The 25,262-nt window shown below is 65.1% G+C and overlaps 1 protein-coding gene across 3 annotated transcripts; it reads right to left on the bottom strand.

Moving 5' to 3' along the window:
• Positions 1 to 15,890: 15,890 nt before the first annotated feature.
• IRX4 (iroquois homeobox 4) lies at positions 15,891 to 25,023 on the bottom strand. 3 transcript variants are annotated; one of them, XM_055117900.1, is made up of 6 exons: positions 24,999 to 25,023; positions 21,445 to 21,589; positions 20,850 to 21,101; positions 20,314 to 20,426; positions 19,386 to 19,714; positions 15,891 to 17,187 (listed from the first exon to the last, which is right to left on the bottom strand). In XM_055117900.1, the coding sequence occupies exons 2-6, from the start codon at positions 21,487 to 21,489 to the stop codon at positions 16,376 to 16,378; spliced, it is 1,551 nt and encodes a 516-aa protein (XP_054973875.1). In that variant the 5' UTR covers positions 21,490 to 21,589; positions 24,999 to 25,023; the 3' UTR covers positions 15,891 to 16,375. The 3 variants fall into 3 exon arrangements, with proteins under 3 accessions (XP_054973875.1, XP_054973863.1, XP_004621446.1); XM_055117888.1 differs by lacking the exon at positions 24,999 to 25,023 and adding an exon at positions 24,799 to 24,886; XM_004621389.2 differs by lacking the exon at positions 24,999 to 25,023 and having other exon boundaries at positions 21,445 to 21,928.
• Positions 25,024 to 25,262: the final 239 nt, after the last annotated feature.

The raw sequence follows: 25,262 nt of genomic DNA, 5'->3' as shown, positions 1-25,262 counted from the left end.
TGCCTCAGGCTCCTCCCTCTCCTCCCCACTCCTCCCCTCGACTCCAACACTCCTCCCTACTCCTCCCCTCGACTCCCCTCGACTCCCACACTCCTCCCCACTCCTCCCCTCGACTCCAACACTCCTCCCCACTCCTCCTCACTCCTCACTCCTCCCTCTCCTCCCCACTCCTCCCCTCGACTCCAACACTCCTCCCTACTCCTCCTCTCCTCACTCCTCACTCCTCCCCACTCCTCCTCACTCCTCCCCTCAACTCCAACACTCCTCCTCACTCCTCACTCCTCCCTCTCCTCCCCGCTCCTCCCCTCGACTCCAACACTCCTCCCTACTCCTCCTCACTCCTCACTCCTCCCCTCAACTCCAACACTCCTCCCCACTCCTCCTCACTCTTCACTCCTCCCCACTCCTCCTCACTCCTCCCCTCAACTCCAACACTCCTCCCCACTCCTCCTCACTCCTCACTCCTCCCTCTCCTCCCCGCTCCTCCCCTCGACTCCAACACTCCTCCCCATTCCTCCCCTCGACTCCAACACTCCTCCCTACTCCTCCCCTCGACTCCAACACTCCTTCCCACTCCTCCCCTCGACTCCAACACTCCTCCCTACTCCTCCTCACTCCTCACTCCTCCCCACTCCTCCTCACTCCTCCCCTCAACTCCAACACTCCTCCCCACTCCTCCTCACTCCTCATTCCTCCCCACTCCTCCTCCCCACTGCTCCTCACTCCTCCCAGACTCCTCCCCACTCCTCCCTACTCCTCCCCACTCACCCCATTTCTCCGCACTGCTCACTACACTCAGACTCCTCCCCACTGCTCCTCACTAGTCCCCACTCCCCACTCCCTCAGACTCCCCTTCGCTCCTCCCCACTCCTCCAGCTCCCCCACACTCCTCCCGGTCTGGGGTCTGGGAGTGAGGGGTGCTGAGATGGCCTTCGGGAGGGTGCCCACGTGAGTCTGCTGTGCTTTGGGCCCCTCTGGCCAGTGTTTGTGATTTCGGGGTCCAGGCTGTGTGAAGACAGTTCCTGGCAGCCCACCCGGTGCAGCCGGACATCCCAGAAAGGCCCCTCGGGCCCTGACCATGGCCTTGGCGCCTCCAGGGGCCACACTGACCCAGAGCGCAGCCCAGCAGGGGTTCTGGGTTGCTTTGCAGATAGACCCCGGGCGTCCCCGTGCTCCCAGCTGCCTGCCCTGGGGCTTCTCCCTACTGCCCTGCGACCTGCACCGCCAGCGTGACCCTGGGGCTCAGGGACCGTCTCACGGCTGCTCTGTCACCGTGGGCTGCTTCCTCCACTCTGCACGCTGGCCGCAGGCCGCTTTGCCCCGTCCTGCTGCCGTGGCACCGGGTCCCCGGCCCGTGCGCCGGAGGGGGTGAAGACACGACCGTGCTCCAGTCTGAGGGGCTCGGGCCAGGCGCAGGGGGCGGCCGCTGGAGCCAGGGGTCGGGTGGCCGCGCCACATAGGCTCTCGCTCCGCAGCCCTCACGCCGCTGACACCTGTGGCTCCCAGCCCCCCCCGCCCCGGGGTCTCGCCCTCCCGGCCGCCCCGCCTGACCCGGGGTGCAGCTCCGCCGGAGAATGGGGGCTGCACGTGCGGAGCGAGGGTCTCATCTCTCCGGGAGACGGTCGCTGCTGCCTCTGCCTGTTGGCGGCTCAGAGCTGGATCTTCTCATTACAGCTGCCCCCCCCCCGAACCCCGACACGGCTGTCCTCAGTTGTGGGGTGGGGGTGGCCGCACAGACGCTGACGGCAGAGACGCCCACAGCAGGAAACCCGCCGTCACGTCCCAGGAAAGGTCACATTTGCAAGGAGCAGAGGGGAGCCGAGTAATTGCTTCCCCGCGCCGCCTCCTCGGCTGCGGGGCTGACGCTGACGGCTGCAGGGCCGGGTAATTAAAAGCGAGGCCGGCCGCTCATTAGAGGGGAGGGCGCGCAAGGCCCCCGCTCGCGCAGGGACAGGCCGTCGAGGAGCTGCCCCCGAGGGCCCTTGCGGCAGCCCCCAGGTGCCGCTTGGCTCCCCGCAGCGCGACGTCGCGGGCGGAGACGGGGCTGGCGTGCGGATGGCAGCGCGGGCGTCGCTCTGGCCTCGGGCGGGCGGCTCAGCCCTGGGTGCTGACCCCTGCGGGCGCTGCCCTGCGCCGGGCCTGACTCGGGCGGGCCAGGCCCACACTCACGCTGGTCTCGTCCATGGCACAGCGCCAGGCGGCCTGCCCGACTCTCTGGGGACGGACATGGTGGCCGGACAGTGCTCAGAGAGCAGCTGTTTGCTGGACGCACTTCTGCCCAGCCCGCTGGGGCCACAGAGAGGAGAAAGCGCCGCAGGAGCCCTCCTCAGTGCCCCCCACGTGAGGTCCCAGCTCAGCCGCTGTCGGTGGGGGCGGGCAGGGGCAGGTCATCCCATGGTGACCCTCACACCCTGCCCCTTCCTCACCAGGCAGGGGCAGGGCAGGGGACCCCCATCCCGTGCCCCTGAGGCCTCCCCGACACCGTGGCATGAAGGAGCGGCCACACCAGAGCGTGGCCGGAGCTGACGGGGCCTCCGGCTGTGACCAGGAGCAAGTGGGTGTGGCCCAGCGTCGCCGCCCCTCGCCCGGGACCCCTCACCCAGCCCCAGGGCCGAGGGGCGCGGCCCGCCTGTGAGACGCAGGTCAGGCCTGTCTGAGCCCACAGCTGCCGCCGGGAAGGGGTCCTACCGGTGCCCCAGAGTCTGGGGTCCCACCCCCTCGGGGCTTCAGCGCAGGGCCGCTGAGCACTGCCCACCCCGCAATGACCTCTTCCGGCTGGCACCCCCAGGCTTTGTCCTGGACCGCCCCGGCCCGAGCAGTGAGCGCACTGCCCAACACAGGCGTCTGTGCGGGCCACCTTAGCGCTTCCTGATACACCCCCGTGTCCCCCATCAGCCCGTGTCCTCTCCTGGCTCCCCGTGACCCCTCCTGCCCGCTGTGTCCCTGGCTGGAGTCCTGGGGCAGCGAAGGGCCCTGGGCCACTGCCCTCTGTCCTGCAGGGACCGCCTCCAGAAGCCCTGCTATGGGGGGGCCGTGGGGGCTGTGCAGGTGCCCCCGTGGGCAGGGTGGGGGCTGGGCTCCCCTCTGCACGGGCCGGTTCACATCAAGCTGTGGAGGACCAAATGCCAGGGCCCTGGGTGGGCGGGGTCCTCGGGCCTCTCCTCAGCCTCAGGTGCTCTGGCTCCTCTGAGGCTCACCGGGAGGGCGCCTTCCCGGGGCCCAGGGGCTCCTGCCTGGCCCTCCTGCCCCCGCCCGCCCCAGGCAGGCCTGCAGGGTCCTGCCCACCTCCTTCCTCAGCCCCGAAACAGACTGTGAGGACGGGCCTGGCGCACCTGGGCCCGGCTACGCCCCGAGACGCGGAGTCATTTGTTATTTCGCGGGGCTGCTGCTGCCCCTGAAGGGTGAAGGAAAGGTCAGCCATAACTCTGCGCTCGCGTTTTCCTGGGAAAAATGTAATATTGATCGATGGAAAATGGAAAGGCCATGCGGGCGACCTTTGCTGTGGGGGGCTCTGCCCTGGGAGGGACCACCTGCTGGGCCCCTGCTGGGCCCCTGCCGGGCCCATGCCCACCCTGTCCCTGTCCCAGCCGTGTCCATCCCCCGGCCTGTGTCCATCCCCCTGGCCTGTGTCCATCCCCCTGGCCGTGTCCATCCCCCGGCCGTGTCCATCCCCCTGCCGGGCCCATGCCCACCCTGTCCCTGTCCCGGCCATGTCCATCCCCTGGCCGTGTCCGTCCCCCGGCCGTGTCCATCCCCCTGGCCTGTGTCCATCCCCCCGGCTGTGTCCATCCCCCTGGCCTGTGTCCATCCCCACCTTGTCCCTGTCCCTGGCCGTGTCCATCCCCCGGCCATGTCCATCCCCCGGCCGTGTCCACCCCCCTGGCCGTGTCTATCCCCCTGGCCTGTGTCCATCCCCCTGGCCTGTGTCCATCCCCACCCTGTCCACCCCCCTGCCTGTGTCCACCCCATGGCCTACTCCCCGTGGCCTGCACCTGGAGTCTCCTACTTTCCCCTTCGGCCCTCTGGTTGTGGGACCCCCCACACACTGCTCACTCCTCACTGACGGCTGTGAGGCCCCCGGCACTGTGGGACCCTCCCTGGCTGCCTGGCCCCTGAGCCCGTCTCCGTGGGCTGTGGGACCCTCCCTGGGCTGCCTGGCCCCTGAGCCCGTCTCTGTGGGCTGTGGGACCCTCCCTCAGGTGGCCCTGGCCCATCTCTGCAGGCTGTAGCCGCGTCCCACTTGCTCATGGGCGTCTGACTGAGCGCAGAGCTGGCGCTGGTTGCTGTGAGGCTCCTGACTTGGCCCTGGGCCATGTCCTGCGGGCGGGGCGGGCGCAGGATGAGGGCTGAGCCCCAGCTGGACTCCGTACCTGCCGGTGCGTCCCTGTGGGCTTGGTGGCCGCACACCGGTCACAGGCCTAGGGGGAGTCATGCTGGGTTCACAGACCCTCAAGGAAGCATGGACCCTCTGAGTCTTGGACAGTGCTCGTGCTCCACAGGCTGGACTCAGGCCCAAGTGCTCCTAAGGGCTGGAAGAGGCAGGTGGGAGGCCAAGAGACACTGGGCCATCGGTTGTGCAGTGCGAGGCGGGGGAGCGGGAGGGGGCCAAGGGCAGGGTAGGGCAGGGCAAGGGGTGGGCACAGTCCTGAGCAGGGGCTGGCGGGGGGGGGCTGGGCAGGGGCCTCTCTGTTCTGGACTGCGGTGTGGCCTGTCCCTTCTCAGGGGACAGCAGGGCAGGAAGGACACAGATAAGGGCTCTCGGGACGGGTTATCTGGTGACCTTTGGAGAGGCTGAGAGCGGAGTGCTGGCACCCAGGGCACCGCGGGGTCGCGGGGGGGGGGCGGGGGGCTGGCTGCCTGTCAGCACAGCAGCAGCTGTCTGGGCAGGGAGCGGGCGGGGGCGGGGGACGGGCACGGCCCACGGCGGGCTCGGGGAGGAGGGACTTACTGTACAGATCTCAGGCGTGGGAGGGCCCTGGCACTGCTGACTCTGCAGTCGTGCTCCTGAGCGGGAGGCGGGGACGGGTGGGCACGTGTGTGCCTTGCAGAACAAGGACACGTACATGTCCCTCTTGGACGACGAGAAGGGCAGCACCGGGTCTGTCTGGTGGGGACCGGGGCTGGACCCGGGATTCTGCAAGCCATGTCCCCACCCTGTGACACCAGGGAAGCCTTCCAGAATCTTCCCCAGGACCCTCTCACAAGAGTGGGTCCCAGCACCTCATCCTGGGGGTGCCTAGGGCCTGGGCAGGAGCCGGCCTCAGCCCTGCTTTGTCAGAGCTGGGGCTCGCAGCCCCCGCCTCTGCAGACAGCCCCCCCGTCAGGCACCACGTCAGGTGGCCCAGAGCGGGTGTGGGACAAGTCCTCTCAGGGTGGGGCAGTCACCCTGTGGGTGGCCTGTGCCCGGGACATGGAGCTGGGTCTGAAGTGGGGACCCCAGTCCTGCCCCACCAGGTACAAGGTCCTCTGAGCTCAGCTTCTCTAAACAGAGAAGGGTGCACCCCCCCCCCATGCTCCAAACTCAGCCCCACGGGCTCCTCGTGACTTTCATCCCAAAACGTGCACCCATGGACACGTGGCCTCACATGTGTACATGTGTATCCAGACACATGGCCTCGTGTGCACACATGCACCCACGGACACATGGCCTTATGTGTACATGTGTGCGCCTATAGACACTGGCCTCACGTGAGCACACATGCATCCAGACACATGGTCTCATGTGTGTCCATGTGCACCCATGGACACATGGCCTAGTGTGTGCACATGTGCATCCAGACACATGGTCTCACATGTGCATACGTGCACCCACGGACACACATGGTCTCAAGTGTGCACATGTGCATTCACAGACACATGGGCTCACATGTGCATACATTCACCCACGGACACTGGCCTCACGTGTGCACATGTGCACCTATGGACACTGGCCTCATATGTGCACATGTGCACCCACAGACACTGGCCTCATGTGTGCCCAGAGGTACCTGTTCCACCAACATACTCACATACATTGTGCATACATGTGTGCTGGTAGACACAACCCCATAGGTATTGTGGATTTATATCTGTGTATATACCATAGGTATATATATATATATATATGCACAGACATCCCTATATGTACACATATGCACAAGATGCACACATGGATGGTAGAGTACACAACCTTACACATGTTAATATTCATGAACATGCATATGCACAAGGTGACACATGTGCACCCACAGGCAATCCTTAGGTGTGCTCACAGGCATGTACCTACATGTTCTTACATGTAACACATGCACACAGCCCTTACATGTGTTCATAGGCATGTATATGTATATAAACACATATCCTCACATACACATGTATGTACCCACAGATACACACTTTCACATGTGCACACAGGCATGTACACATAAATACCTTCTCATGCACACATGTGGACATACAGTCATATCCTCACATGTGTTCATAGGTGTGCACACATTCTGACATATGCAGAATTTTATCACATGCGCCACTCGGGCATATACATGTGGCCACATGAGTGCACCCATGAACCCATGTGAGTGTGTGCATGCATGCGGAAACATGAACATGTGTATGCAATGCATATTCAGCCACCTGTGCACACATGCATACAGAAACATTTATATCCATGCTATCATTGGACACAGACAGTGACAGAAACACATGCACACATGTGACTCATACACTGTTTCAGGTACATGCACACCGACACAGGCACACAGTTGGGCCTGCACACATGCATACAGGCACATGCACACGAGTACACAGACGCACAGGCTCATACACTTGCACACGCATGCATAGGCACACAAGCATTCTTGCACACATACACATAGGTACATATACACAGGCACACACGTACACGGGTGCACGAGCATACTTGAACACACATGTACAGACACAGGCATGGGCACACACAGATGTCTGTGCATGTCCATGCTCCCAGTCCTGCTAGCTGCGCCTGGCCTCTGGGAGGAATGGGGTCAGGGAGCTCTGCCCTGTCCTGCTCCTCTCCCGGCTCCCGGCCGCGGCCACAGGCAGTGACAGCTGGAGCCCAGGGTGTCAGCAGGACCCTTTCTTCACCTCGCACTGCCCTGTCTGACCTGCTGCCACTGTGGAATGCGGAAGGCGCGTCCCTGGGCTGGTCCTGCTGCAGGACAGGAGCCAGCGGCCACCAGATGACATGCGTCAGCCCGCCCCAGGCGCCTGACCCGCAGGCACGCGCTGGGCCTCAGGGGCCGGCCAGCACAGCCGCCATCTGGCACGTTCCAGGGCCCGGGGGTGGGCAGGCCCGAGGAGCTGGGGTGGGGTGTCCCGGCCCCCATGGCACCTGGCATGGGGCCTGGGATGTCCTGGGGCCTCCGAGTGACATGTACCAGCCGCGCCGTGGCCGAGAGAGCATCTGGCCTCCCTGCCCGGGTGCCTGTGTGTGGGGCCGGTCGCCCCTGCCCCTCACGACCCGTCTCCTTCCTGCCTCAGGGGCTGGGCAGAACAAACACAACCAGCATTCAGGACGCCGTGGGCAGCTGTGGGATGGGCCCGAGACTGCCTGCAGCTCTCTCGTGCCCCAGCCCCGGGACCCCCGGAGGGCCCTGCTGGCTCCGCTGTGGCTCCGAGCCCTTGTGTCAACCCCCGGGGTCTGTTTCCCTTGGTCTACAGTCCTGCTCCTGCCCCCACCTCGCCTCATGCCGTCAGGGCCGCCTTCCCGCATGACCCCCGGGGTCCGGCCCGGCTCCACTGAGGTAGCTTCAGCCCTCCCGTGCTCCCTCGGGGCAGCGCCCACAGTCAGCTGCTGCCTCCTTTCCTGGGGCTGGGCAGGAACCTGTCCCCTGGCCATCTCCTGACCATGGCCCAGGCTCAGGGCATGGTCCTCAGCACGCATGTGGCTGCTAGCCCAGCCCCGAGACTCCAGAGGACCCCGACAGCCCCCACACACTCAGCAAGCACACACACAGACTCCCCTGCACACGTCTGCTCACACATATGCACAGAACATACACACACAGGAGTGAGTTCAGTGCATGCCTATGTGCACACCCTTGGACTCAGCTATGCACCCCTGGAACACACGTGCACACACACATGTACATACATGCATCTGACACACCATTTCAGGAACACAAGCATGTGAACACATATGCATGCACACATGCATACAAGTTCATGATAAGGCATTCAGACATACACCTGGGCATACATGTCACGTAGAACCACATGCACAGGTAAATAGTCATGTATGAACACTCGTGTGCAGGCTCAAACATGTGTGCACACTCACACAAACTGAGGTGCGCTCCTCAGCCCTGGTGATGGGGGCGTCACAGGGCCACAGGGTTGGGGGAGGCGGGGCAGAGTGGCTGCGGGGCTGTCCTGAGTCCTGTATCCTCAGCCAGCTGCTGGGCTGGGGTCCATGCTGGCCACTCACTGCTGGTCTCTGGAGGGTGGAGCTGTGGGGATGCCGGTGGCTTCAGCCACCGCTCAGGGTCTCCAGAAGCACGAGCAATGGAGAGGGTCAGCCTGGCGTCCGTGGGCAGGGGTACCCCTGGGTCCTGCAGGTCCAGCCCAGGCCATTCCTTGGGCTGAAAAGGTCCCCAGCACTGCCCTCCAGGTGGCTCCCCTCTCTCTGTCCTCCTCTGCGGAGCCTCCCAAGAGGTGCTCCTCTGGAGCTCTGCCCGGTGTCCAGTCTCCTCCCAGAATACAGGACACTGAGCCGCCCACTGCTAGCCGAGCCTGGCCATTAGCAGCCGTGAGGACAGTGCGAGTCCTCGGTCCTGCTGCATGCGTGTCCCAGTTGGGAACAGTGCGAGCCTTCGACCTGCTGCATGTGTGACCCTGCTGGGGACAGTGTGAGCTCTAGTCCTGCTGCATGCGTGTCCCAGTTGGGAACAGTGCGAGCCTTCGACCTGCTGCATGTGTGACCCTGCTGGGGACAGTGTGAGCTCTAGTCCTGCTGCATGCGTGTCCCAGTTGGGAACAGTGCGAGCCTTCGACCTGCTGCATGTGTGACCCTGCTGGGGACAGTGTGAGCTCTAGTCCTGCTGCATGCCTGTCCCTGCTGGGGACAGTGTGAGCCCTTGGTCCTGCTGCATGCGTGTCCCCTCTGGGGACAGTGTGAGCCCTTGGTCCTGCTGCATGCGTGTCCCCTCTGAGGACAGTGTGAGCTCTAGTCCTGCTGCATGCGTGTCCTCTCTGGGGACAGTGTGAGCCCTTGGTCCGGCTGCATGCGTGTCCCCTCTGAGGACAGTGTGAGCCCTTGGTCCTGCTGCATGCGTGTCCCCTCTGAGGACAATGTGAGCCCTTGGTCCTGCTGCATGCGTGTCCCCTCTGAGGACAGTGTGAGCCCTTGGTCCTGCTGCATGCGTGTCCCCTCTGAGGACAGTGTGAGCCCTTGGTCCTGCTGCATGCGTGTCCCCTCTGGGGACAGTGTGAGCCCTTGGTCCTGCTGCATGCGTGTCCCCTCTGAGGACAGTGTGAGCTCTAGTCCTGCTGCATGCGTGTCCTCTCCGGGGACAGTGTGAGCCCTTGGTCCTGCTGCATGAGTGTCCCTGCTGGGGACAGTGCGAGCCCTTGGTCCTGCTGCATGCGTGTCCCCTCTGGGGACAGTGTGAGCCCTTGGTCCTGCTGCATGCGTGTCCCCTCTGAGGACAGTGTGAGCCCTTGGTCCTGCTGCATGCGTGTCCCCTCTGAGGACAATGTGAGCCCTTGGTCCTGCTGCATGCGTGTCCCCTCTGAGGACAGTGTGAGCTCTAGTCCTGCTGCATGCGTGTCCCCTCTGGGAACAGTGTGAGCCCTTGGTCCTGCTGCATGCGTGTCCCTGCTGGGGACAGTGTGAGCCCTTAGTCCTGCTGCATGCGTGTCCCCTCTGAGGACAGTGTGAGCTCTAGTCCTGCTGCATGCGTGTCCCTGCTGGGGACAGTGTGAGCTCTAGTCCTGCTGCATGCGTGTCCTCTCTGGGGACAGTGTGAGCCCTTGGTCCTGCTGCATGCGTGTCCCTGCTGGGGACAGTGTGAGCCCTTGGTCCTGCTGCATGCGTGTCCCCTCTGAGGACAGTGTGAGCTCTAGTCCTGCTGCATGCGTGTCCCCGCTGAGGACAGTGTGAGCCCTTGGTCCTGCTGCATGCGTGTCCCCTCTGGGGACAGTGTGAGCCCTTGGTCCTGCTGCATGCGTGTCCCCTCTGAGGACAGTGTGAGCCCTTGGTCCTGCTGCATGCGTGTCCCCTCTGAGGACAGTGTGAGCCCTTGGTCCTGCTGCATGCGTGTCCCCTCTGGGGACAGTGTGAGCCCTTGGTCCTGCTGCATGCGTGTCCCCGCTGGGGACAGTGTGAGCCCTCGGTCCTGCTGCATGCGTGTCTCCTCTGGGGACAGTGTGAGCTCTAGTCCTGCTGCATGCGTGTCCCCTCTGAGGACAGTGTGAGCTCTAGTCCTGCTGCATGCGTGTCCCCGCTGGGGACAGTGTGAGCCCTCGGTCCTGCTGCATGCGTGTCCCCGCTGGGGACAGTGTGAGCTCTAGTCCTGCTGCATGCGTGTCCCTGCTGGGGACAGTGTGAGCCCTCGGTCCTGCTGCATGCGTGTCCCCTCTGAGGACAGTGTGAGCTCTAGTCCTGCTGCATGCGTGTCCCCGCTGGGGACAGTGTGAGCCCTTGGTCCTGCTGCATGCGTGTCCCCTCTGAGGACAGTGTGAGCCCTTGGTCCTGCTGCATGCGTGTCCCCTCTGGGGACAGTGTGAGCCCTTGGTCCTGCTGCATGCGTGTCCCTGCTGGGGACAGTGTGAGCCCTTGGTCCTGCTGCATGCGTGTCCCCTCTGAGGACAGTGTGAGCCCTTGGTCCTGCTGCATGCGTGTCCCCTCTGAGGACAGTGTGAGCTCTAGTCCTGCTGCATGCGTGTCTCCTCTGGGGACAGTGTGAGCCCTTGGTCCTGCTGCATGCGTGTCCCTGCTGGGGACAGTGTGAGCCCTTGGTCCTGCTGCATGCGTGTCCCCTCTGAGGACAGTGTGAACTCTAGTCCTGCTGCATGCGTGTCCCTGCTGGGGACAGTGTGAGCTCTAGTCCTGCTGCATGCGTGTCCTCTCTGGGGACAGTATGAGCCCTTGGTCCTGCTGCATGCGTGTCCCTGCTGGGGACAGTGTGAGCCCTTGGTCCTGCTGCATGCGTGTCCCCTCTGAGGACAGTGTGAGCTCTAGTCCTGCTGCATGCGTGTCCCCTCTGAGGACAGTGTGAGCTCTAGTCCTGCTGCATGTGTGTCCCCGCTGAGGACAGTGTGAGCCCTTTGTCCTGCTGCATGCGTGTCCCCGCTGAGGACAGTGTGAGCCCTTGGTCCTGCTGCATGCGTGTCCCTGCTGGGGACTGTGTGAGCTTGTGTGAGGTCGGCTGCGTGCGTGTCCTTGCTGTGGCCCGTTGTGTTTCTGAGTCAGAGTAGCACAGGCCTGGAGTTTGGGGGCTCCTGATCCATCTTCACCAGGGGCCCCTTTTCTATCTCCCCTGGACCCTGTCACCCTGTCACCCCCTCAGTGAGAGCGGGGCTGAACCTTCTCGGCCTTAGAGAAGCCTTTGGCCAGCACCAGGTGGACAGGGCAGGGTGTGGCAGGATGCTGTTTGGTGTCTCTGCGCACAGCCCCCCATCAGAGAGGGCAATGAGGGTCCGGGCAAAGCCTGCTCCATCCAGGCTGGGCTCTTCACTGCGGCACCACCCCCACCCCAGGCCCCAGATGGACTCAAGGTCAGGAGACGTGTCCGCTCCTGGAGGAGAGCCCAGTAAGTCCAGCTCTGCAGGGTCTGGCGTGGACAGCAGGCCCTCCCCTCCTGCCCAGGCGGAGACAACCCAAGCAGTATTTCCTGGCGGGGGCGTGGGGAGCGAGGGCCCTCCACCCAGCCTGGGGAGGGGCACTGCCCTGTGCCCACAGTGCCCAGTCCTAGTTCCTGAGTGCTCCTGTCCCCTCTCGGAGGCTGCCCCGGGCCTTGTCTCGGGTCCGGGGACAGCACTAGGGGCCTGGAACTCCTGTAGAAGAATCATCTGGACCCTCACGCCAAAGAATCCAGGAAAACCAGCCGGCCCACTCCCCTCCGCCCGAGCCTGGGCGTGCCCACCCCTACTGCAGGCCTGAATGGGGCTCTGGGCGTGCCCACCCCCACCGCAGGCCTGCGGGGTGTCCTGGGCGTGCCCACAGCTGCAGTCCTGGAGTTCCAGAATGCACCTCCAGGTCCAGGCAGACCCAAACTCCTCCCCTTAGGGGCTCCTGGTCCAGGCATGGAGCTGCCCATGGTCCCCCGGCCCGGTGTCCAGCTGCCTCCTTCTGTCCTGGCACGTGAACTTCTTAGGGACCGGGGCCGTGGCCACAGTCCAGCTCCCGCTGTGCAGGCCAGTCCTCCTCAGCCCCCCCCGCCATGCCCCACACAGAGGACTGTGGGTGCAGGAGCCGTGGGTGTGGGGGGTCGAGGGAGGCAGGACCTGTTCTGCCCAGGGCTCCCCCTTCCTGGGGCAGGAAGCTGCCTGGCGTGGGGTTGGCCTCCTGGGTGTGGCCCCTCCTGAGGTGAGGCCCCTCCTGGGCCGGGGCCTTCTCTGGATGTGGCCTCCTGGACAGGACCTTTGGGTGGAGTTGGTCCCTGGGAAGGGGACTCCTGATCCAGCCCACGCCACCCTCTGGCTTTGCAGCACCCGGTCCTGAGGGGAATTGCTGACCCCAGGCCTGGGCATGTGTTGGACCCCCCACAGTCTCTCCTGGGACCCGGGTTCCAGGCTGACACACTGACCCTTGCTATGGTCCATTGGTGAGAACCAATGAAGGTGGTCGGCCTCACCGGTGTCCAGGGAGCCATGACTATGTGGGGAGGGGTCAGGAGAGCCCCTTCCTCTCACGGGGCGGGCGGCTGGAGCACACACTCCTGAGCTCCACCCGGCTCCACACCTTCTTGCAGGAGCAGCCAGGACTGCAGAATGCCCTGATGTGCCTGGGAGGGCCAGGTGTCCCACTTCGTAACAGCCAGAGCCCACTGCCCTCTGCTGCCCTCCACCCTGCCGGCCCCTCCCCTCCCCTCCCCTCCCCTCCACACTCCACTCTCCATGCCTTCCCCACTCCTCCTTCCTGCCTCCCTTCCCCTGCCTCCCCTCTCTGCTTCCCTCTCTCCTCTCCTCCCTCCCCTCCCCCTGCCTGTCCCACCCTCAAGGGCCCCGTGGGAAGGGCTGCCTTACTGTGTGTCCTTGTGGAGGGGACACACACCTGCCAGGCAGGGGCAGTGCTGGCAGGAGGCTGACCCTTGGGCGAAGGCTTTCCTGGAGCAGTGCCCAGCCCGGCAGGAGGGCACCGGGCACCGCAGGCTGTGGGCTCAGGTGTCTCCCCATCTCCTCATAGCACAGCACCCAGAGCTGGAGGGTGCTGGTGCCCTGTGCAGCTCTGTAGGGCGGGGCCGGGCTCCACACTCCAGGCCTCCCTGACAGCCTCAAGGGTCTCCCATGGGCTTGGGGCCTGGGGGTCCTGTTTCCTCTCTGAGTTCATGGAGGAAAAGAGGGGGCAGAGACTTGTGAAAACAGAGGCAGAGAGAGTCAGAGACACAGAGACAAAGAGGGACAAGGAGGAAGAGACAAAGACACAGAGACAGAGATGGAAGCTGAGAGATGGAGAGACAGGGAGGAGGAGGGGCAGAACAGGAGGGAGGCAGGGGGAGAGGGAGGGAACAGGATGCGGTGGGGCTGGGTGGATGGGTGAGCCCCCCCTGGCCTCAGGACCCGGTAACCTGTTTTTCAGCCGTCCAGGGCCGGCCTCCCCGCGCCCCCTCTAGTTAAGGTGTCGTTTCAGACTCTATTACTTGCAGGAGTCTCTCCCTTAAGTTAAATTTAAAAAAAAGAAAAAAAAAAACACAGGAAAGGGGAAAGGAGAAAAAAGAGGAAAAATGGAACCATCAGTGGCGGTTTGAGGGTCGATAAAGCGTTTACTGTGGAGCCGTGGGCCGAGCGTTTCCCGGGGCGCAGCGTCGTTAATGGAGCAGCGGGAAGGCGCGCGCGGCGCGAGGCTCGTATATCCCGCGCGCGCTGTCGGAGCCTTAATGAAAAGAAACGCGCCGCTGATTACAGCTGGATTTGGGCGAGGGAAGGAGCCCGTCAATTCCGCGGCCCCTCCTCGGCGGGCCGGCCCGACACGCCTGGGTGGGCCGGCGGCTCCCCGCGCCGGCTATCGGCCCCTCTCCTCCCCCTGCGGGCCCGCCCCGCGCGCACCCCGACCCCCGGGAAACCGAGGGTGTCGCGCGGCTATCGAGAACTTTTCAAGCGTGTGCCCAGAAGTGCGGGTAGGGTGGCGGCGACAGCCCCGACTTCGGGCACTGGACCCCCGCCCAGAACGCGGCCGACCCCCTCCTGGGCTGCCTTCTGCATTTCACGGCTTCGGGCGGTTTGTTCCGTCCAGGCGCTCGGACCAGCCAGGAGCGGACAGGAAAGGCCCTGGCCCCAGCAGAGAAGGCGGGGAGAGGCGCGGGTCGCGCCCGGTGCGGACGCAATTCCCCGGCCTCCTGCGCGCCACAGGGCGCCCATCTGGCCCGGCCCTGTCCGGCCCGCGGCCCCCCACCTGGCCCGTCCCCATCAGACCCGCGGCCCCCACCTGGCCAGTCCCCTTCCGGCCCCCACCTGGCCCGGCCCGTCCGCCCTTTGGCCCTCGCCGAGCCCCGCCCTCGCTGCCCTCGCCGGCGCGGAGGGGGCGGGAGGCGCGCGCTCAGGCGCATTAAAATTCCTGGCGCCCCAGCCTAGGCCGCCGCGGCTCCCGGGAGACTCCACTTTCGCTATTACTGTCAAGTACCCTTGACTCTTTATTTTTGCCCTTTTATCTATTACAACTAATTCGAGTTCTTTTGCCCTTTTCAGTCTAAGACGTGGGCTTTCTGCAAAGCCTGGTCCTGCCAGCGAGCTCTCGGCGCGGAGCCTTTAGAAATTGAGGGGTTTACTGTCAAAATGAAAATTTCACTTCAAATTATCTTGGCTGATGCTGGCTGGCCAGGCCGGGGGCTGCCGGCGCTGCCTTTTGACAGACATCAGCGGCGAGCTTCCGAGTCTCGATAATATCATCCAAGAGCGCGAAAGTCAATACTGTGACAGCGCAGGCGGATACAATCCAATTACTGAGGGCCGGCGGGGCGGGCGGCTCCCGGGGCGCAGGGCCCAGGCCCGCGGGGCCCCGCCGCCTCCGCCCCGGGGCGCGCCCGGCCTTGCCCCGCGCCCCCAGGGCGCCAGGAGGAGACCCGCGGCCTCGAACGCCCCACGGAGGTCCAGGTCCCCCCGCCCGCTCCCACTTGCGTCTTTCATCCCCCTGAACCCCGACTCTCCCGGGCCAGGGCGTCTGAGAGGTCATCCGAGGGGCCTCTGGATCCAGACCTTCGGACTAGCCCGCGGGGATGGGGCCTTAAGCACCAGGTCCCCAAACAGGCTCGTTCCAAAGAAGCTCCAGCTCCTGCTCGCCTCTGCCCGCGTCCTTGAGGCCCGCCCCGTCCGTGCGCCCCAGCTTGGGTCTCAGACACAGAAAGGACAAGGAGCCGGTTAGCCAAGGGCTGGCCCAGAAGCGGGTCTCAGACGGGACGAGCCCCGGGCAGCGATGCTCACGCCCTCACCCCCCTCCTTCCATCCGGGAACTGTCGGAGGGTCCCTGGCCCGGAAGCTTCTATTCGCTCCCACCTCACGCGCTGGCACCTGGGGAGAGTCACGGCGTCTCCACCGCGCACCCACTATTCTGACTTCTCCGAAATCAGGGAAGCGGCGCAAACCTTGGGGCCCTCTCTGCGCGGGCGCCAGGGCGTCTCTCCTAGGAGCGGGCCCCTATTCCTGCCCCTCCACCCCCGGGTTGGAAGCGTGTTCGTTTTGCGATGCAAACACCACCACTCGCTTTATTGGTTTTGCTGTATTAGCCTTGAAGCAGGCAGTTGCCAGCGCGCAGACATTAGAAAAACAATTGTATCGCGTTACGTGTGCATTCGTGTGAGCTCGCGGGGAAGCTGTCGGTGAGAGTCGGGTGCAGAGGAGACGGGACGGCGGGTCTCACGGAAACGCGGCATGCCTCGGACCCGCCGGAGCGCGCGGCGCACGCGCCTTCCTTGTAAACTTTGGGACGTAAACTTGGCGCGTCGAGCCCCTCCTGCAGCTCCCGGTCAGCGCCGCCTGGCCGGGTCCTATTTCAGGCCCACTTCCCGTGGACCGGTCGGGCCGTGCTGGTGGCCCTGAGGCCTGTTCAGGGGGCCCCGGGAAAATGAGAGCCGAGCCCGCCCTCCGGGCTTGCGGGGCGCCTCCAGAGCCCGCTCCGTCGTGCGTCCTCGGGGAGCTGGGCGCGGGGAGCGTGTGCGCGCCCGGGCCCGAGCGCCCCCGACTCCTCAGCCCTGGCCCGGCCCGCTCAGGCGCAGAAGGGTTTCCCGCCGGCCTTGGGCAGCGCCAGCAGCTCCTTGGAGCCGCCGGGGCCGGGCACGTCGTGGGGCGCGCCGGGCGGAAAGGCGCGCGCCAGGGGCGTGGTCAGCACGTTCGCGCCCGCACCCATCGAGCGACCCAAGGGCCCCGGGTCCAGGAGCGCGTTCTTGGCGCTGGCCCAGGCCTGGTTCAAAGTGCTGTGCCTGAGGATGGGGTCGTGGAAGACTCCGTCCACCCAGTTTCTCAGACTGGTGACTGGGGAGTCCTGCTGCCGCTCCAGCGCCCCGGCGGCGGCCGTGGTCACGGGCGAGGACGCGGCGGCCGCGGGGGCGGCGGGGCCGTGGCGCTTGAGCATGCACGAAGGGAACTCAGTCTGGCTCAGGGCCGTGGCGGCGGCCGCGGTGGCCGTGTGCGCCAGGGACCAGATGCGCGGCTTGGCCTCCAGGCCCGGGGGCGCCCCGGCAGACACGAAGCCCAGCTTGGCCTCGCAGGCCTGGGGGCCGCCCCCTGCACCCGGTTGCTGTTCAGGCCCGGCCGCCGTGCTCCGGAGACAGCTCCGGGCCCGGTCCAGGTCCTGCTCCAGCGCGGCCCCGCCGCCCGCCGCCAGGGGCAGCCGGAGCGCGCCCGAAGTCTCCTTGCCCGGGGCGCTGCCGCGGTCAGGCGTCGCGGGGACGCGCTCAGGGCCACGGTCCAGGGGCTGGAAAGGCGGCTTCAGCTCGCACTCCGGGGGTTCGGCCTCCAGCGGGTCAAAGTCCTCTAGGTCACTGAGCTCCAGATCCTTCTCTTCTTTGCCCACAGACCCTGCCCAGTAGAGAAAGCCGGCAGTGGGGGGTGTGAGCGTGTGGGGTCAAACAGAACCCGCCCAAGTAGGAGGTGATGCAGTGAACCCTGTAGCTATGAGCAGGACCCCAGGGCCCTTACCCTAGTCCCCGTGTTGATCCCCAGAGATGGTTATACACCTTAAGACCCCGTCCTGACCCTCAGGCCCCCTTCATACATCCCAGACAGCCCCCTCCCACCCCCACACCAGGTCCCTAATCCCTGTCCCCCTTCCCTTCTCCTCCAGTCCCCTCCCTTCCTGTCCCCTGGTGGTCTCTTGGTTCCACATGGCCTGGCCATTCAGTCTCTTGGTGTGAGGACCAGTGATGTGGGATGATGTGCGGTGCTGGTGTGGGGTGGGGGTGTGTGATGCTGGTGTGGTAAAGGGTGGTAGGGTCTGTGTTAGTGCATGGTACTGGTGTATGGTGTTGGTGAATGGTGGCAGGGTATGGGGTTAGTGCATGGTATTGGTATTGGTGAGTGGTGGCAGGGTATGTGTTAGTGCATGGTATTGGTGTATGGTGTTGGTGAATGGTGGCAGGGTATGGTGTTACTGCATGGTATTGGTGTATGGTGTTGGTGAATGGTGGCAGGGTATGGGGTTAGCGCATGGTATTGGTGTATGGTGTTGGTGAATGGTGGCAGGGTATGTGTTACTGCATGGTATTGGTGTATGGTGTTGGTGAATGGTGGCAGGGTATCATGTTACTTCATGGTATTGGTGTATGGTGGCAGGGTATGGGGTTAGTGCATGGTATTGGTGTATGGTGTTGGTGAATGGTGGCAGGGTATGGGGTTAGTGCATGGTATTGGTGTATGGTGTTGGTGAATGGTGGCAGGGTATGGGGTTAGCGCATGGTATTGGTGTATGGTGTTGGTGAATGGTGGCAGGGTATGGGGTTAGCGCATGGTATTGGTGTATGGTGTTGGTGAATGGTGGCAGGGTATGTGTTACTGCATGGTATTGGTGTATGGTGTTGGTGAATGGTGGCAGGGTATGTGTTACTGCATGGTATTGGTGTATGGTGTTGGTGAATGGTGGCAGGGTATGGGGTTAGTGTATGGTATTGGTGTACGGTGTTGGTGAGTGGTGGCAGGGTATGATGTTACTGCATGGTATTGGTGTATGGTATTGGTAAATGGTGTTGGTGTGTTGGTGTGAGTGATGGCAGTGTGTATTGGTATGTAATGTTGATGTGTTGTGGCTGAGTATGTGGTTGTTGGTGTTGGTGTGTGATGTTGGTCTGAGTGGTGGTGGTGTGTATGGTTGTTGGTAAGTGGTGTTGGTGTCTGATGTTGGTATGTGTGGGGTTGGTGTATGTGGTGCTATTGTGTGTGGTGCTGGTGTGTGTGGTTGTTGGTGTGTGTGGTACTGGTGTGTATGGTGCTGGTATGTGGTTGTTGGTGTGGTGGTGTTGGTGTGTGGTGTTGATAAATGGTGGCAGGGTATGGGATTAGTGTGTGGTGTTGGGATGTGGTGTTGATGTATGCTGTCATATGTGTGTGGTATTAGTGTGTAGTGTTGGTATGAATGGTGGTTGTGTATGTTTGTGAGTGGTATTGATGTGTGGTGTTGATATATGCTGAGTTGTGTGTATGTGTGGTTATTGGTGTGAGTGGTGTCGGTGAGTGGTGGCAGAGTGTGTGGTGTTGATGTATGCTGAGTTGTATATGGTTATTAGTGTGCGTGGTGTTAGTATGTGGTATTGGTGAAGGGTGTCAGTGTGGTGTTGATGTATGCTGAGTCGTGTATGGTTATTAGTGTGCATGGTGTTAGTATGTGGTATTGGTGAAGGGTGTCAGTGTGGTGTTGATGTATGCTGAGTCGTGGGTGTGTGTGGTGTTGGTGTGAGTGCTGGTGGTGTGTTTGTGAGTGGTATTGGAGTGTGGTATTGATGTATGCTGAGTCGTGTGTGTGTGGTATTGGTGTGTGGTGTTGGTGTGAATGGTGGTGGTGTATATTTGTGAATGGTCTTGGCGTATGGTGTTGGGGTGTGTGGTGAGTAGTGAGTGTGATGATGCATGTTGAATGGTGGTGGTGTGTGGTTCTGTGTGATGGTGTGTGTGATGTTGGTGTGTGGTGTTGGTGTGTATGGTGGGATTTCCTTCAAGGATGTTTCAGGCCCCACCCCTGGTTGTCCAAGGACATCCCCAGAGGAGACCCCCGAGCCCTGGCCCACCTTCGCCCTTGGCGATCCTCAGGGGCTCCTCCCGGGCCTCCTCCTCGCCCCCCTCCTCCTCCTCGCCTTCCCCGTAAGGCCGCTTCTCCTCGGCACACTTGTTGCGTGGTGGCCACGTCATCTTGTTCTCCTTCTTGAGGCGCCGGCGCGCGTTGGCGAACCAGGTGGAGACCTGCGTGAGGGTCATCTTGGTGATGATGGCCAGCATGATCTTCTCGCCCTTGGTGGGGTAGGGGTTCTTGCGGTGCTCCTGCAGCCAGGCCTTCAGCGTGCTGGTGGTCTCCCGCGTGGCGTTCTTCCGCCGCGTGCCGCTGTCCATGGTCCCGTACCTGGGGACAGGCTGGACAATGGGGTGCCCGCGGCCGTGCTGCCCAGTAAGCCCCCTTCCCTGGGCTGCCGGCCCTGCCTCAGTTGTCCGAAGGCAGGCAGAGATGACGTCCAGGCAGAGCCTGAGCCCTCCTGAGCCCCCGACCCTGCCGCGGTGCACGGGCACGGGCCGCCTGGGACCCTTGGCACGCGCTAGGAGCGTCTCCGGGCTTTCTGGGGCCACACCTGTCTCTGGGACGAGGGAACCTGCTCTTGGCCAGTCTAGCTCTACCGGAGGGGAGAGATGAGCGCGGGGTGGGGGGCGCTTTGGCGCCTGCGCAGGAGAACCAGGGCGCAGGCAGAGGACAGACGGGGTCACACAGGCGGCACTCCCCCGGGGGCTGGGCTCCCCATCTCCAGCCCTCCCCCCACCCCCGCTGCCGCTTTGCGAAGAGGCGTGGCCATTAGGCAGGGGGCGTGGCGTGGACGTGGCTTACCGCCTGGGTCGAGGCTGGGGCAGGACTGACCGCGCTGGGGGCGTGGCTCGGGGCGGGCCTTGCTGCGTTGGGGGCGTGGCGCGCAGGGGCCAGCGGAACCCGCGGGGACCGTCGTTGGGGCTCACCTGTCATACGGGTACTGGCCCAGCGCTGGCTCGTAGGGGTAGTAGGCGGCGGCCGCGGCGGGCGCGAGACTCGCATGCGCAGACCCGGTCCCATCCTTGGATTCGAAGCTGTTCTGTAGCGGCAGGAGGCTGAGTGGCCGCTTCCCGGCGTCGCCCACTCCAGCCCCTTCCCGAGCGCGGAGTCCTTGGCAGCTGCACCCCGGGCCCCCACGCGCCAGTCCCAGTTTCACTCGGGGGCCAGGGGGAGTCGAGTTGGGGGGCGGAGAGGAAACGGGGAGGCCCTGGGGTGGGAGAGGGGGGAAGGGCTGCGCGGAGCCGGGGCCGGGAAGAACAGGGGCCCTGGAACGGGGTGGCGCAGGAGGGGGGACGACGCGCTCAGAGCATGACAGCGACCCCCGCTGCGTTCCCCCAGCCCGGCCTGGAGGAAGGCGTGCGCTCCTCAGACCCCACAGCCAGCCGCGCACAGGACCCCCTGCGTCCCCAAGGCTCCCTGCGCAAAGGGGGGGTGTGGGCGTGGGCCGCCCCTCGTGGCTCACCAGCGAGTAGAAGGCCGACGCCTCGGAGCCGTAGGTCACGTAGTTGCCGTAGCCCTGCGAGCCCGCGTAGGGTCCCCCGTAGACGCCGAGCGCCGCGGCCGAGCTGAGCTCGTGGCGCGCCGTGGCCAGCAGCCGGCTCTCGTACACCGGGCAGTAGACCGGCGCCTGCGCCGGGGCGGCGGGCCCCGACTCGGCCAGAGTGCGGCCCCCGGACTCACAGCAGGCGCTCAGGGAGTTGGTGGTCATCAGGAACTGGGGGGAGAGGCGCGGCCCAGTGCTGGGGCTGGTCCCCTCACCGCGTGCCCGACTGCCCGCCGCGCCTGCCACGTGCGGCCAGGCCGTGGGTCCCAGCGCGTCCACTGGGTTTCGAGACGGTCCCCGGGAATCTGTCTCTCCAGATCTCGAGGCGCAGCCCGGAGCCCCAACTGGCCAGGGGGAGGCCGGTCTGGCTAGAGGTCTAAAGGGGGCCCCGTCCCTGAAGTCGCTGCGCGTCCCCGCCCCTCCCGGGCGTCGGCGCCACAGACCTGGGCTTGCCTGACTCGGGGCTGCCCTTTGGGGGTCCCCCCGCCCGTTGTGCCCTCTGGGGCCCCCTTACCTGGGGTGCCGAGGAGTAGGGGTACCCGAACTGCGGGTAGGACATGGCTGGCACGGCCCGGGGCCGGCGGGCGGGGCCGGCGGGGTCCTGCACGCGGGGGCGGGCGTGGCGCCGCCACTGCTCCGGGGCCGCGGGCTCCTAGGCGCTGGGAGGGCGAAGCGGGTTAGTGGGGGAGCAGAGTGGCGGGTGAGCAGGCCTGGCCCGATTCTCCGACCGCGGGAGGAGGCGCGCCGCGGCCAGCCTCGGAGCCGCGCGCCCCGGGGCCTCCAGGGGACTCTGGGACCGAGCGGCCTCGCAGCGGCGACACAAATACATATTTTGCAAAAAAGGAAGGGGGGAAAAAAGACCAGTCGCCGGAACCGTCAAGTGAGATGTGCGCGGCTTTAAGCGGCGGCGGTTCTGACGTCAGCCCCACGCCGCGCCGGCCTGGCCGCAGACGTGCGGGTCACTCCGCGGCCGCGGGGGTCCGCGGGGCGGGGGCGGAGGGGCCACCGGGCGGGGACAAATGCATTTCCTCCTCCAAGTCAATACGGCCCGCCGCGCGGCATTTCTCCTTAGTCACCGGGACGGAGGCACTTTTAATTAGAAATTAATTAATGAGCAGCTGGTCTTCCCATCGCACTGTAATCATTAGTCTCAATTACAAATGAGACACTTGAAGGGACACACGAGTGAGTCTTCATTGGAGATGTAATCAACAGTTAAAATTAGCCGCGCGCTGGAGCGGGCAGCGGCGCCAGCCGTGTGCGCGTCCTTCCCCGGCCGGCCCGGGGGCCACCGCCGCTGGTACCGGCGTGGAACCCGCGCTGCCGTGTGTGGGGGGTGCCCAGCACCGAGGGTGGCCACGGCGTCTGGTTCCTGGCGTCCCAGTGCCCGGGGCTGTGGGTCTCCCGCACGCCGCGAGGTCCCAGGAAAAGGCGCTCGAAGGGCTCTGCCGCTTTCTGCGCCCGCATCCCGAGGGAGCGCCCCTCCTCCGCTCACCCAGTCTGGCAAGTTCGCGCGCGGAACAGAGCCCCCCTCGGAGCCCCCTGCCAAGTCCACTCCCGGACGCCCCCCCACCCCACAGCTCCACGCCTTTTAGCAGTTCTGTCCAGGGGCGCCTCGAAGGGCGCTTTGGGATAGGTACGGGGCGGGGACGCGGCGCGCCAGACTCCCGCAGGCTCCCCGCCGCCCCGCTTCTGTGCGGGGCGCGGGATGCGGGGTCCCTTAACACAGCCGAGCGGCGGGGGGGGGGGGGCGCGCCCCGGCCCCGTGCGCGTCCCACCCGGCCTCCCGCGTCGGCCAGAGGGGAGCCTGAGCGGCGGCGCTGTGCAGACTTGCTGGGGAAGATTCCTGGGTTCAGACCTGTGAATAGCCCCGGGGTCACCCTCTAATTAATGATGACGTTTTCGCCCTCTCCCCAGCTGCGAACCTGCCTCCCAGAAACGAAATCTGCGCGCGCTGACAGCTCGGTTGAAGGTGATTGATGACTATCTGGAGACCGCGCTACGCATCCTATCATATCTGCTGCGTAATTGCTTTAATTCACAGATGAAAATACGCGTTCTCAGATCGCGCAGGACCGCAGCCGGCCACGTCCGCGCCGCTCGCAGGGAAAAATCATGGGAAATAATGAATAGCCACTCCATGCAAATTATTCAGACAGCTTAGCGTCTGTAGCCGGGAGAGATATATAAAGAACACGAGTCAAATGACATTAATAATCGTTTTCGAATTCTGTATTGATTTCGCGGCCGCGGCGTTCCTTTCTCTCTCACCTGAATCGCTAATCTCACCCTCCTGTAAATAATGCGAGGCTGAGCTAGCCAGGGGGCTGCGCGCGGAAATGAATCTCCCCGCGCCCGGGTCCTCCCGGCCGCCCCTCCCCCGCTCCTTGGCGGCTGGGCTCGCGCCGCACACATTCCACTCCGCATTGTTTACAAACACCTCGCGCCGCCGGGAAGGGGGGCCCCCTCCGCGGCCCGCGCCCCCCCCCCCCCCGTGCTCTGCGCGCGGCCGACCGGCCCGCAGTGCTCGCGCACCCACCTGGGCACCGCGCCGCCGCCCCCAAACTAGGCCAGAGTTTCTGAGCGCCCGCGGCCCGCGGGACCGTTCGTCTTCCAGAGAGGCGCGGGGCGAGGCCCCTGCGGGGGGCCTTGCGCGGCTCTGGGCTCCCCGGGACCGCCGCTGCCATCTCCTGCTTTGCTTTCCAGGGTGGGTGCGGAATAGGCGCTGGGTCCTCACCGCGTCAGGTTCTCGAGGTGCAAGGTGCCGTCTCTCCCGGACGGGAACCCCGTGGGCCCCCTGCTTTGGCCCGACAGCGCCCGGCCCCCTCCTGAGCGCACCCAGCCCAGACTCAGGCCACCCCTGTCTGCTCCAACCTGGTTCTGTCCTTCCAGCCCGGCCCTCTGAGGCACAAGCGCCCCAGCCGGGACCAGCTGTCCGCTTTCCTCCAAAACACAGTATCTGGGGCCGAGGTACCCAGATGCCCTCTGGGAACTGACTCCGCAGGGGCAATGGCCAAACGCAGCCCCACATATCCTCTGTGGGAAGCGGCGGCCCACAGGGACCCCTGGCCCACAGGGACCCGCACCCCGCCCTGCCTAATGAGCCCAGCGGGCAAAGCCCCCAGTCCCCGTTGGTGGGAGCCAGCAGCGGCGCTTGGGGAAGATCCTGCTGGCTCTCCGAGCTCAGGCCACCAAGGAGGGCTGGCGGGATGGGGGAGCCGCGGGTCGCCCTTGTTCCCAAGGGCCCGAGGGTGAAGACAGCCTGGGGGCCTGGAGGGCCTCTGGGGACACAGGACGCGCCAAGACCTCCCAGCAGCTCTGGGGCCCCAGAGCGCGAATCGTCTCCCCGCCCCCCCCCAGGAGGGGTCCCTCCGAGAGGCTGCCTCTGGGCAGAGGGGGCATCCCCTAGCCTGCCGCCTTTCCCCAGGCGCTTGGACACACCCTTGGGGCCCCAGCTCGCCCAGCGAGGCGCCCACGGGTATGGTGAGGGCTTTGGGATTCTGGAAGTTGGGGCGCCTCAGTCGCCAGCCTCGGGCTCGGCTGCCACTCTTTTGCAGCCGTCCTGGGGTGGGGGTGTCTCCCGCATAGCCAGGGCGGCGATCTGGAGGCGCACGCGTCGTCCCCCCTTCCCCCGAACGCCCTCCCCATCCTGACCAGCGCCCCCGGGCTCCCCGAGGCACCCTCACCGCTCGCCGTGGGGGATGCAGGCCCCGATCGGCCCCCACGCCCCCGCGCGCCCCACACCCTAGTTTTCTCCCCCGGAGCCCGCGCGGCGGCCTCCGGAGACCCCCGAGGCGGCGGCAAACTTTGCGCCCTCCGGCGCAGGAGCGATCCGCGCCAAGTTTGCGCGGCCGAGGCCGCTCCCTACCTGCCGGCGTGGCCGCCGCGCCGCGCGCTCAGCCCGGGGCCGCGGGGAGCCGCGCGCCGCCCGCCCGGGACGCACCGGGGAGTCGCCGCCGCCGCCGCCGCCCGCGCCCCTCGGCGGCCGCGCCAGCCTCCGCCTCCGCGGCAGGGGAGGGGCCGGAGCCCGCGGCGGGGGCGCGCAGGGACCTCGGGGACCTCGCCTACCTGCGGGGGCGCCGGGCCACTGCCGCTCGCCCGCGAGGCTGCCGCGCGGCCGCTCGGCGCGCGCGCTCCGCCGGGGAGCAGGCGACAACTAATGGAGACATTTCCAGGCGGAGCACCTGGCGAGCGAGCGGAGCGCGCGGGCGTCCCCAGGCGCCGCGGTCGTCAGCGAGCCCGCTCCGGCGTGACGTGGGCGAGCGGGCGCGCTGCTCCCACCCGGCCACCGTGAACGCTTCCCCGCGGCACCTCCTGCCAACTTTCCCCGCC

This window comes from Sorex araneus, chromosome 1 (genome assembly GCF_027595985.1).
Source record: "Sorex araneus isolate mSorAra2 chromosome 1, mSorAra2.pri, whole genome shotgun sequence".
In the NCBI taxonomy this organism is placed as follows: domain Eukaryota; kingdom Metazoa; phylum Chordata; class Mammalia; order Eulipotyphla; family Soricidae; genus Sorex; species Sorex araneus.
The sequence above is the reverse complement of the archived record's forward strand: the minus strand, read 5'-3'. Positions and strand labels throughout refer to the sequence as shown.

Excerpts from the sequence above, each read along its gene's own strand:
- IRX4 (XM_055117900.1), bottom strand. The coding sequence starts at position 21,489 with ATGTCCTACCCGCAGTTCGGGTACCCCTACTCCTCGGCACCCCAG. Across the intron at positions 21,102-21,444 it reads CCTACTCCTCGGCACCCCAG|TTCCTGATGACCACCAACTC; the intron begins GTAAGGGGGCCC and ends CTCTCCCCCCAG. Across the intron at positions 20,427-20,849 it reads CGTCGGCCTTCTACTCGCTG|AACAGCTTCGAATCCAAGGA; the intron begins GTGAGCCACGAG and ends CTGCCGCTACAG.